This window comes from Emydura macquarii, unplaced genomic scaffold, assembly GCF_026122565.2.
Source record: "Emydura macquarii macquarii isolate MOO-44397 ecotype Brisbane River unplaced genomic scaffold, CSIRO-AGI_Emac_v2 contig_2636, whole genome shotgun sequence".
Taxonomy (NCBI): domain Eukaryota; kingdom Metazoa; phylum Chordata; order Testudines; family Chelidae; genus Emydura; species Emydura macquarii.
This window is the reverse complement of record NW_027132773.1, coordinates 7,195,880-7,208,337: the sequence shown is the minus strand read 5'-3', so window position 1 is coordinate 7,208,337 and position 12,458 is coordinate 7,195,880. Positions and strand designations below refer to the sequence as shown.

At 36.8% G+C, this 12,458-nt stretch overlaps 1 protein-coding gene across 7 annotated transcripts in view; it reads left to right on the top strand.

Annotated features, from left to right (window-relative positions):
- The window catches only part of USP15 (ubiquitin specific peptidase 15), a 124,567-nt gene that overhangs the window by 45,358 nt on the left and 66,751 nt on the right, over window positions 1-12,458 (top strand). For all 7 annotated transcript variants that reach the window (XR_010922842.1, XR_010922843.1, XR_010922845.1 and 4 more), the window contains exon 6: window positions 3,356-3,417. Coding sequence is in view for 4 of the 7 variants with exons in the window: in XM_067564125.1 (XP_067420226.1) it covers window positions 3,356-3,417 (62 nt within the window). In the remaining 3 variants the exon portion in view is untranslated. The remainder of the gene's footprint in view (window positions 1-3,355; window positions 3,418-12,458) is intronic.

Below are 12,458 nucleotides of genomic sequence, written 5' to 3'. Positions count from 1 at the left end.
TTTCAGTTGTGAACTGAATGAAAGTTGGTGCAGTGCTAATAGCTTGAAGCAGCAAACACACTCTGAAATAAATTAGAAAGTCATAATCTTGGTCCCAGCATACAACTGGAGCTCTGAGGAGCTCTTCAGATACAAATAGGGGGAATGAACTCTACTATCTCTAGTTCTGCTATACACTCTTCAAAATGTTGGAAATATTGGAAAGGATTTAGAAAAGGGCTACAAGCCTGATTCAAGATCTGGAAAATCTGTTTTCCAGTGAGAGACTTAAAATCAGTGTATTTAGTTTAACAATAAGAAGAGGTGACTGGATCACGAACTAAAGTACCTACCTTGGGATATTTCTGACAGTAGAAGCCTCTTTAATCTTGCACAAAAGTTTTATAAGAAGTTCAAATGGCTGGAAGTTGAAGATACACAAATTGGGATCGGAAATAAGGTTCATTTTTTATGAGAAAGAGTAACTAACTACTGGAATAACTCCACAAATAATGTGGTGAATTATCCATCACTTGAAGTCTTAAATCAAGATCGAATGTCTTTCTAAAAGAGATTATGTAGCACAATTAGCTCAATTGTATGGGCTTGATGTTGGAATTACTAGATAAAATTGTATGGCCTATGTTATGCAGAAGGTCATGATCATAATGGTCTCTTCTGTCCTTAAAATCCTTGAATCTACCTCAGGCTACTTAGCTACAAAGCTGCACTATTGCTGTTACTCTGTCTTCAGGGTTTAAGTAGCTTTCCCTCTTGCTTGCACTCTTAAAATATGGTGGGTGAATGGCTGGTGAATCCAAATAACAGCTGATCCATTGCTCCCCCCTCTAATTTCCTGCTGCACAGCAGCACTCAGTGTATCCTACCAGAGTTGAGTTTCACAGTGTAGAGGGGGCATGCATGAGTTGTACAAGTTCATGTGTCTTTCCCAACCCAACAAAAGCACATTGAACCACATTGGTTCAAATGCAAGACTTCCTTCTGCAGTCACAAAGGATTTGCCTGTCAGGTGAGAGCTGCAAGCTGCCTCTCTTTATCTCAATGTCCAAGTTTCTGGCCTGGCATTCACTAGGAAAAAAAACCCATTACTGACACTGGTGCTGAGCACTGTTGAGCTGCATGTGTGGTCGGACAGTTCAGTACTGGATTTTAACCCTAATTTCTGAAATTGAGCTAGATATCTCTGCCTGTGCTTGCAGCTGAACCATATTCATCACTGGGTCAACAGCTCCCGTTGTTAAAACACATTAAATCTTTAGTTTTCCTGTTCAAAAATTTCTGGAAGACTTCAGTTACCCCCTCCCTCTCATCCCAAACTGTGAATGGGGGCGGGGCGGGAGGGGGGGGGGGTGAGTAGATAATATTCTGATTTGATGAATTGATTCTTAAAGTGAGGTTTTATTTTTTATTTCCCTAGAAAATTGTGTCCAGCTGAACACTATGGGTATGTCTACACTGCAGTGTAAGCCAGGGTTAGCAAAACTCATGTTAGCTGACCTCTGGGTTTCTTAACCTGTGGCTTGAGCATCTTATTTGTAACCCTGGGTCCCAACCTGTGGTACAGCTTCTGTATTACATTATGTAGGCCTGAGTCCAACTACCCATATCTAAGACTTCCTAGTGGCCAAAATGTGGCCACTCTAGCCCTTTGTTCATGGTGTGGGAAAACTTGACCGTCCAGAGGACAAAGAAAGTCAGCCCATGGGATTGTGAAAAATTGTTGGTTGATTTGCAGAGCACAAGTCCAGCGGAGCCTTGTTTACACTTCAAAGCAATAGGCTTTGAACTCTGGTCTGGACTTGACTCAGGCTCAGGTCTTCCACCTCTCTGGGGTCCTAGAACCCTGGGTCTGAGCTCTTGATTACCATGATTGGTGTATAGACAAAAGGGGAATTAGTCTTGAGCCTAAATACGAATTGTGGGTTTACAATACAATGTAGACATTCACACTCTTTCATATGGGTTTTCATTTTTTCTTACTGCTTTATTTTAGTCGCTTCTGAGACCTAGTGATGGAGGAATATTGGGAAACTCTGAAGGTTGTCTTATTGCATTCTTGACCCACGGATAAATCTCAGGATTTGCTAGGATGAAGCTGGTTCAGAACACTGCCTTATTTTGTTTTTTGGTTCTTTTGCCTTTTTTCCCTCTCTCTTCCCCCTCTCCTGCAAAACATTTTTTTTTTTTGGTAGATGCTACAGCTCTCAAAATTGTCAGTTGCTGTATGTGCAAATTTAAAACATGATTTAGAACAATAAATTATTAATAATTTATTTAAAAATTGCATGGATGGTATGCGTGATCATACTGTTTTACCTCAGTATATATGTATAAAATTTTCTGCAGCTCTTCTGTGATGAAGTGCCATAGCTATTTAACGGTGCAAGGAAACATGCTAACCTGTTTCAGATAGGAATTGAATAACTGTCCATCTAAAACTGATCAATATTCTCATTCATACCAATAACAGTTTGAATAAAAACTGTTTTAATTAAGTGATAGAGAGAGAGAGAGAGAGAGAGTGTGTGTGTGTGTGTGTGTGTGTGTGTGTGTGTGTGTGTGTCTCACGCACACATACACACAGAGGCCTTCATAGAGAAATAGAGTTTAGTCAAGAGACTTAAAGATCAATTGAATTAATGGATGGGGTCTAACATATGTCAATGCAGTGGAAAAAAAATTATTGTAACTAATTATAATTTGTTATAAATATAAATATAAACTGTGCAAGGTAAAATTCCCTTCTCTAGGAATGCTTCTTAAAAGAACTTTTTTAAAATATAAACCTATTGATTTTTATATAGACCCATTAGACTCAGATGCTTTTTATCAGTAATCAAACAAAGAATTACAATGAACGTAAGATTCCTAGAATCCTAAAAATATATAGGATAAACTAAATCAGAGATTAAGGAGGCAAACTATATATCTGCCTTAGATACTTATATGGCATCCCATTACTGTAGTATCTGAGCACATCACTTTCTCCAATGTATTTGTTTTCACAGTATCCCTGTGAGGTTTTTGAAATGCTGTTATCTCCTTTTTATAGATGGGGCACTTCCTCTTTCAACAAAAGGTGATTAGCAACATTCAAACAACCGAGTCCAGATTAGTGAGTCCGTGCATAGCTTCAGAAGTGCACAGAGAGACTGAAGTTCCTTGCCCAAAGTTACACAGGAAGTTTGTGGAACAGGGAATAGAAGCTGGTGCCCTAATCATTCTTCATCTCTATCCTTCAGTCACTAAAAATCAACAAGCCCATTAAAAGGTGCAAAGCTTGGAATCATTTGAGCTGAGGGGAATCTATTGTTACATTATAGTTTTTCCTTTTCCTTTTTATTTTTTCTGGTAGGTTCTGGTGATAGAACAAAAAAATGAAGATGGAACATGGCCAAGAGGTCCTTCAACTCCTAAGTAAGTGATGAAACAAATTGCTGCATGCTACAATGTGGTTTAATTTGTGTGTTTTTTTTCAAGTCTAACTTTTTCTTAAAACAAAAGAGTTTTGAAGGTGGTCCATTACCTTTAAAAAAAAAAAAAGTGTGCTAAATATCTGTTAATATAACAAATACTACTGTTCATTTGTACAATGTTCTACAGAAATTGATTCATAACTGATGTTTTCATGCTTGTTGTATAGCACAATTTTGTTTACTTCAAACTCTGATTTACTTAATTATCTGGTTTATATTATAGAAAATTCTTGCATTTAAGAGTAGTGTAAAACTTGTACTATTTTAGACTTATGTTCCATTCTTAAAGCACAGTATTTCTAGTAGGAGAATCTGTGTAAATGAGGTTGTATCAATATTTTTCTTACATGAAGGTATTGTATTTGATGGAAATCTTCTACTTGTCCACAAAGCATTTCATACTGTGTGAAGAATAGGTCTGTAAAGTACTTTCCACAATTTTTTTTTCTAGGACAGTATAATACTAGTTTTTTCCATTATCAGCTGCAGCTTGGCAATGGCAAGCAAGTAAATCTTGTGTCTTGATTGGTAAATTGTCATGTCCATTGTGCAAGGCTGACATATGATGACATGATTAATGCAGGACTGCGAGATCTTGGTTTACCTGCTATGTGTTACTTATGTACATTAGTCCTTTTTAGAAGCATGTTAGCCAAATTTTATCATAAAATAATCTTTATAGACTACTGATACATTTTTTATCTCAGATTTAGTGTATATTGCTACATATGTTCCAATCCAGAGAGCATATAGTAGAACACTACAGTACAATATTCTGTATTCTGTATTTATCTCAGCTAGGGTAGTTCACTATTTTGTGTTTGATCATGCATTTAAGAACTTTTTAAATTTTAAACATTTTACAGTTTAACAATATTTTTATTGTTTAGAATTTTTCTTACAATAGACTTCTTTTTAGAGCTGGCTGAAAATATTCCGTTTGAGTAGTTTTTCATCAGAAAATGCTGATTTGACAAAATCGAAACATTTCTGAGGAACATATTGCTTAAAATTTTCACTAAAATTATTGAAGTGCTTTGTTTTGACTTTATCATTTTGACTTTTATATAAATGTAATTTATAATCAAAACAAAGCAATTTGACCCTGTTGGAAATGAAGCATTTTGACTTTTCATTTTGATTTGGGAGGAAAGGAAATTTCAAAATGTCAATTTCCCATGAAGTGGAAATTTCAAATTTTTATCAGTTCTACTTACTTTCTTGTTTTAGAATATCAGCTCTGTTTTGTTTGATACGTCACCAAATTCTTCAGGCTGTCACGTGCTACCATAACTGACCAGCAGGTTATCTGGCACATCTATATTTGGGACAGATAAAAGGGTAAAACAAAAGGAGTGTAAAGGTGGTTCTGCCTATGATGCTCTCATCAGGATTCAGGAAATTCCAGGTTTCGCCTCCAACAGCGTTCTGATTTGGTAACAATGTCATGGCACTCTGCTTGTGTTAAATCTTTAAGAAAATGAGAACATGGTATATTTTGGCTTCAGCCTCAAAACCTTCAAGGCATTTTAAAAAAAAGTCTTAGGTCCAAACCAAAAAAGTAGGTCGTATAGTGCATTAATGCATTAACACAATTAATGTATTAGTTTCTAATGCAATGGTTCTCAACCTGCAAGCTGCTTGTGGTGCAATCAGCACACAGCTGTGGGCCATGTGACATCCTTAGGGCTATACAGGTAGTATTGGATGTGGCCCACAATAGTAAATGGGTGTAGAATCACTGTTCTAATGCATTCTAATGCAAATTTTATTTTCGTTTGTGAAATAACTTAAGTGTGCTAATGATCTTAATATGTAGTAGATTTTTTTCCACATGACAAATTTAGCAAAGTACAGTGGCATTGGTGATGTTTGTTCTGGAGGCTTCATATGTGGAAAGCAGGAGTGTTGCATTTTAAAATTGTGGTGAATTTGAAAAGAGAGTGGACTACTTGAATCTTGTCTTCCTTTACTATGCCTGTCTCCAGCCAGCTTTATTCCATCACTCTTATTAGCCTTTCTTTCAGTCTCTTGCCTGTTCCTCTGATGTATAGGAAATGTCCTACAGTAGAACTGGTAACATCACATTCCTGCCAATAGACAATCATTTTTCCTTTACCTTGACAGTTGGTTCTTAAGTGTGTCTACCGGGTTCTTAAGTGTGTCTTTGAGTTCCTTATGCTGAACTTAGAATATCAAAATAATGTTCTACAGGAGACTTTTTATGTCATATCATAGCTTTATCTTCTTTTTTCATTTGAAAGACTTAAGAGATTTTTCCATATTTTGGTTTCTTAGCCAGCTGCCCTTTTATAGGAGCAGCTAATCTTGTTAAGATGCCTATTTAAGTCCACCTTGTTAAATTTAACTGTGTATCAGCAACGCTTGAAAAATGTATGTGTTCACCTAAGGCAAGTAGGAAACTAGGCACTCATACCATGGTAATGAACATAGTATAAAGGCCTCAATTCTTTCTCAGGCAAGTAGATGGGAGCTTGCTACAGAATGAAATTGAGGTTTTTATTGGTTAATTGCTTATTGGTGTTTTAAATAGATGTAGTGGAACTGAACTGAATTTTATAATCTTTCCCACTGATCAGCAGCTTCAGGATGGTAGTACAGCAGGAGAGGAGAAGAGAGCACAATTGCTTTTTCTGTTGCCCATGATCTTTCCTTCCTATTGTGGTACTCTGCCTCCCTCTAGTGGTGGCTAGGCCACATGCAGAGATGGAAAAGCCTGTTAAAGCCTGAGTACACCCCTCAAAAGTCAGAGAAGAGAGGCGAATAGCTGACCCCTTACAGTAATATGTAGGGGATAAGGGGAGAGAATCTTTTCTTCCCTCTCCCCAACTTCTCTAGCAACAGCTGACTTTTATGTAAGAGGGAAAGGAAAGACTTCCACACCCTCCTTGCAGCAGCTAGGTGGCAAGGAATATTTTAATTTATGAAACAAGACTTGTAAAAACAAGGCTGATATGAAAGATTACGCTCCTGAGCAGACTTCAGGAGCATCTCTCTGGTAAATATTCCAGCGGTAGCGGGAGAGGAGCACTGAATTTAACACTTAGGTGCTGCCCTTTGACCTCACCAGAAAGGACAGAGAGCCCCTTTTTCCATATTGGCTGCTGGCTGACAGGTGCATTTACCAGCTGAAATCTGGATTATTTTGTGTGTGTGAGAGAGATGCTTTTTTTTGTATTGGCTAAAATGTATTAACAAGTAATTTGTGACAAACATAAAAAAACCCTGTGTTTTGCTCCATTTCATCTGTTGCTGTTATCTGTACAGAAAACAAATGAGAAAAATTGAAAGCCAAGTCTTTAAATCCCATCTGAGAGGTGGAGAAGTAAAAAATACTCAACTCCCTTCCTTAAGGAATAGAGAAATGGAAGATCGAGGTCAGTGAGGATAGGGAATACCCCACACTTCTTTAGAGATACCATCTTGCCACAATTCATATCCCTTAGATATAAATCCTTAAATAAAATTTCAAAAGTGTGTTGGAACATCAGTTGGATTTACATGTCTGAATCACTTAGGTTCTTTTGAAATTTTAACCCCTTAGTTTTAAAGTGTCTAGAAAAAAATTTTCCACTATGGCATCCAGGCCTGATTCTGCAATTTTTTTTCACCCTATTCAAGAGAAGGAGTTTAGAAGCAGTTTCTGAATCCAGAGTTTCTCTAATCTATAGCTACCATTTTTCCTTAATAGAATATTTAACCTAGAATTTTATAATAAGGTGGTTTGCTCTGAATCCAGCCAATAAGGATAAACTTCTTTGCTGTAAGGAAACTCAAATTGAAATCTGACTTGGGGATATGACAACTGTCAAAAACCATTGGATAATAGAAACATGGCATGACAAGGCTCTGTGGCATTAAAAGACATTGGCAAGAGTCCAGTACAATCAAATCAGAGACTATCAACAAAAGGACAGAACAACTAGTAATGGGTTCTGTTTTCTAGGCATCTTAGGTTTAGCGTTTGTGAAACAGAATTCTGAGGGTGGTAGAAATATAAAGCCTATTTTATTTCGCATTGAGCCTCTGATTTCACTTGCATCAAAAACATCTTTTATTGTCTATTATGCTCCATTTGTCATGACTGATGACACATCCACAGAGACCTTTTTTGTCTTCTCCCCTACCATGATCTCATCTTTGATGCAAGCCTTGTATAGCATGTTAGTCCCCTACTGAAGCCAGCCATACCTATATTTACTCTAGAAGAGTGTGTGTTTTAACTTCATATGCTTCCAGATTTGAGAGACTAAAGTATCATGTTTAGAAAGATCAAAAGGTTGGACCTTGGAGACCATGGAAGAATTAAAACTCTTCAAGGAGTAAGGTTCCTCTAGTACTAAAAACATCATGTGATCACTTGTATACTCGGTGCTCTGTGAATTGGTAATAGGATTTAGCATAGTTGGCCACCTGCTCCTCACAGTACCCATCTTCACCTCCTGATTACATAGGGGACCACTATTTTTCTTCAGACCATGTTGGCTTCATTCTGACTAGAATCAGTGGCTATTTTTGAGAAAATGTATCATTGAATCAGTTCTATTGAGAACCAGATGAGAACGTGACTGTTAATGGTTCATTAGAGCACTTTGAGCTAGTCCTTTTTGAAGCAGGACTAGCTCAAAGCGCTCTAACCATTAATGCGCATCAGCAGGATGCATGAGAAGTTAGACTATGGCAGGCTAGTGTGTGGTAGAGTCATACCCCAGTTTGCTGTGGTCTAATTGTTCGTTAAGGCAAGTCCTGAACTCCCTGACTGTGCCTTTCTGTAATTCAGTGCATTTGGATTTCTTTTACGTTTAACCTTATCTCAGAATTTCCTGGGTTTAGAATACTTTGAGATAACTACAGCATCTCTGTAATGTGTTACCGTACATTTACTCATATGTACTGTCAATCTTAATTCCATTTTAAAATTATTTGTCTATGAATATCTTGTGTGGATGTGTAGTATACACTTTGAAATGAGTAAAAGTTCAGCCCTGAGGCATGCATATCTTGGGAGTGGCTGGATACCGGGGCCAACCAGCATAGACCCTGTTACCCGGGATCACTACAAGGACCCTTGGCCTCTGGCTCCTTGCAAGTTTGGTGTGTTACTAGGGACTTGCATCAGTAATTTCCTTTGGAAGCCCTTACCTTCATTTACTTAAAAAAATGAGATTTGGCAGCAAGGGACATCTGAGGTTCACTCTCTTCTGCAGAGGTGTTAAGTCTTCTGTGGACTATCAATTGCGTACTGGTGTGGGAAAGATTATGAATGTAGCAACCTAATCTTAACATAGGTCTACAGTCCTTGGGATACTTCGGCTATCACTGACCTCCCTCCTTCCATTCAGGAACTTATGAGCCTGCATGTAGAATACTCCCTTCAAATCTGGATTCTCATAGGACAAACTGGCCCATAAATAAGGAGCGTATCAGTCATCTGAGTGTCTGTTACTCTGCAAACGAACAGAATATTTTAAATTTGCAAATCTAAGATCCTAGGAGAAATAATTATAAATATAAGGAGGGAATCTGCAATATTTGAAACCTCGCTTTTGAGTAATAGGTACCACATTATACATTATACATGACAGTACATTAGTTAAACCTGTTTCTATATTGCCTGTGCTACCAAATATTGAGAGGGAAAATGTAAGGACTAAGGTGTAAAAAGGTCACAAAACACCACATAACCAATCATAATGAGGAATTTAATTTCTTTTTTCTAATTAATTGACTGAATCTGTTAATAGGAATCTACTGAAATTTAGCTGTGCAACATACTAAAATACAATTAGGTAAATATACAGAAAAGATGGTCATTAGGACTGCCTGCCATCAGGAGCTTTATTTTGTTGTAGTTTTAGAAGGTTATCAGTGTTTGGTATTTTCTTGCAGACACCATAGCTTATCAGTAGTAAACATTAAAATCTGTGGATCCGTTCATTCTGTCAGAGGTTTCCTTGCCAGGTTTTCAGAATTATTTTTGGCATTTAAAGTAAGATGACTCCAAAGGCCCTTGTATTAATTCATCACTGGGTTATCTTGATATGTAGCCAGAAAAAAAATAGTTACACACTTCATTATGTCCTGAATCATAGCCTAGAAATTGAGAATATATGGACAAAATTATCATAAAAAATGGCCTTTTATATCATGCTTTTTTTCCCAGCAGCCTGCAGATATATTGTTGACTTAAGAATTCTGGGCACTTTATGTGCTCAGATGACTAATTTGAGTTTTAGACATATGTACAAGTGGTCTGAAGTTTTTGCTCCTTTTGTGGATAATACCATGAGCATTTTTTCTTGCCCCATTTGTATATGACCACTACTTTTTTACAAAAATATATTTTACGGCTCGAAGTCTACAGAGTAACCCATTTTTGTCAGACTATCAGTACAGGCTTCCTTCAGTTCACTTTTTGTCTTCTGAGTTAGCTTTCTGTCTGATTTTGAAGCAAAATATCTTATTCGTAATAAAAGAAACTATTTAAAATTCTTTATAAAATTCTTTTGTAAAGAAATGTATCTTTATACAAATATTTAATATTCTTGGGTATTCTATTTTTTGAGTTTTTCTGTTAGAATCAATTCATCAAATCAGAATATTATCTACTCACCCCCCCCCCCCCGCCCCGCCCCCATTCACAGTTTGGGATGAGAGGGAGGGGGTAATTGAAGTCTTCCAGAAATTTTTGAACAGGAAAACTAAAGATTTAATGTGTTTTAACAACGGGAGCTGTTGACCCAGTGATGAATATGGTTCAGCTGCAAGCACAGGCAGAGATATCTAGCTCAATTTCAGAAATTAGGGTTAAAATCCAGTACTGAACTGTCCGACCACACATGCAGCTCAACAGTGCTCAGCACCAGTGTCAGTAATGGGGTTTTTTTTCCTAGTGAATGCCAGGCCAGAAACTTGGACATTGAGATAAAGAGAGGCAGCTTGCAGCTCTCACCTGACAGGCAAATCCTTTGTGACTGCAGAAGGAAGTCTTGCATTTGAACCAATGTGGTTCAATGCTTTAAATGGTTACCATACCAGAATACATTTTTAGAGTAGAAAACAAACATCCTTTTGTTCTTTTAGTTTTAACATACTAGATTATTTTACCTTTAGCCTTTTACCACAACTGTTAAAATCTTTTTCAGTTTTGACTTTCTTAAAGCAACTACTAGTATCTCTTTTGGGAGAAGGGATTTAAATTAAACAAAATCATGTTGTTGCTATTAACATTTTTTATTTAACTCTTCCAAGAAAATTAATGAAAAGATTTGGTCACTTTTATAAACCATTGGTGATTTTATTCAGTAATAAGGTATTTGCAGTGTATTGGTCCTTTATATCAGGAGTTGGATTTTTAACCTAGATACCCATATTTAAAGGGATTAAGTTTTCAAGATCTGAAAATCTGGCCCAGTTGTTGGTGATGAGCACTTTTGAAAATATCACCCAAAGCCTTTTTGGAACTTAAGAAAAAGACTAATTATTAGATCTAATAGAAAACCAGCAAAAAACCCCACAATAAACCAGCAACCACCCACAGACTATTCTGTTTCAAAATTTTTTGGCCAGCTCTAATTGTTTTATATCTGTCTTTCATAGTTACTGAGAATATATTCGTTTTTAAATCTAGAATGTTTTTTCTGACCATCTCCAGTATACTCAATACTTCAGAGAGAATATATTCAGGTACAGGATCATATCATCTGTGTGTAAGAAAAGCAAGTGAAAGACTTTTCCAACTTGGATACCCTTGATTTTTTTTCATTTAAGCTGAGTTTGGGCCCAGCAGTGCAAGGCCAATAGTAAAGAAAATCAGAGAAAGTGGGCATCCTTGACTTGTGCCCATCCTATCCTAAAACTTGTTGATTTTGTTTTTTCCCTTTTGTGCTATCAAAGCAGCTTTAGAGCCTTGTGTGCAGATTTCCTTTATCCAATGTAGAAAGTTACTTCAAAATCCCATTATCTCCATTGTCTTATAAGAGTAATGCAGGTTGAACTGTCAAGTTGTAATTGCATCCAGTGATGAGATGATCCAGGAAGGTGCTTCTGACTAGAAGGAATATAATCAGCTTAAAGCTTTATAAATATTATTCAGAAGTTATCTACCCCTTACATTCATTTTGATCTGTCTTACTTTGGTATTACTATTTCCAGTCTCAAAGCTTAAAGGCACTATTAGGATTTTAAATTGTATATTCAGCTAGGATACCTTCTCCCATCCTTCATGATGGCTTAAATCTTCATCAGGCCGTGTCTACACGTAAAGCACTGCAGCAGCGCAGCGGTACCGGTACAACTGCACCACTGCAGTCTGTGTAGTGAAGACACACTGTGGAACTAGAACTTGAACTCTAATTCCACTTGAACCCTGATTAGAGCTAGATCTTGAACAAATCTTAGACACATTATTGGAAGTTGACCAGCCCCCCCCGCCCCCCCCCCCCAAAAAAAAAAGAAAAAAAGAAAAAAAGAAAAAAAGTCAAACCAGGAATAAGGAAGCTACTGCTCTACTTGCTCTTTATAGCAAAAAATGCATTTTTTGTGGACCCAGACAATGAGCCCGACTATAGATCACTGGAGAAAACTTAATTTTCTATCTAACAATAGAAGATTAACAATTTTGTGAGAACAATGCCAGACAAATTCAAATGGATAAAAGTAATAGCACAGGAAAACAATAGACTTAAAAATACTGAAATAATTGAGAGGCTTTGATATAGACACTGTAATCCTGTACTTATAGGATAGTCATGAAGATTATACATGGAGTATAACAATTGAGCTACATTCTCCCTTCTTCTCTTAGCTTTCCTTTCTTTCTGTTCTTTTGAGGCTGCTTTCCCATATTCCCCCAGAAAAAGAAAGTTAATATGAACCGTTGCCTATCGGTAATATGTGTGTGTGTATATATACATATGAAGGCTGTGTGGTAAATTTTGAAAAAAAAGGAAAATGTTGATG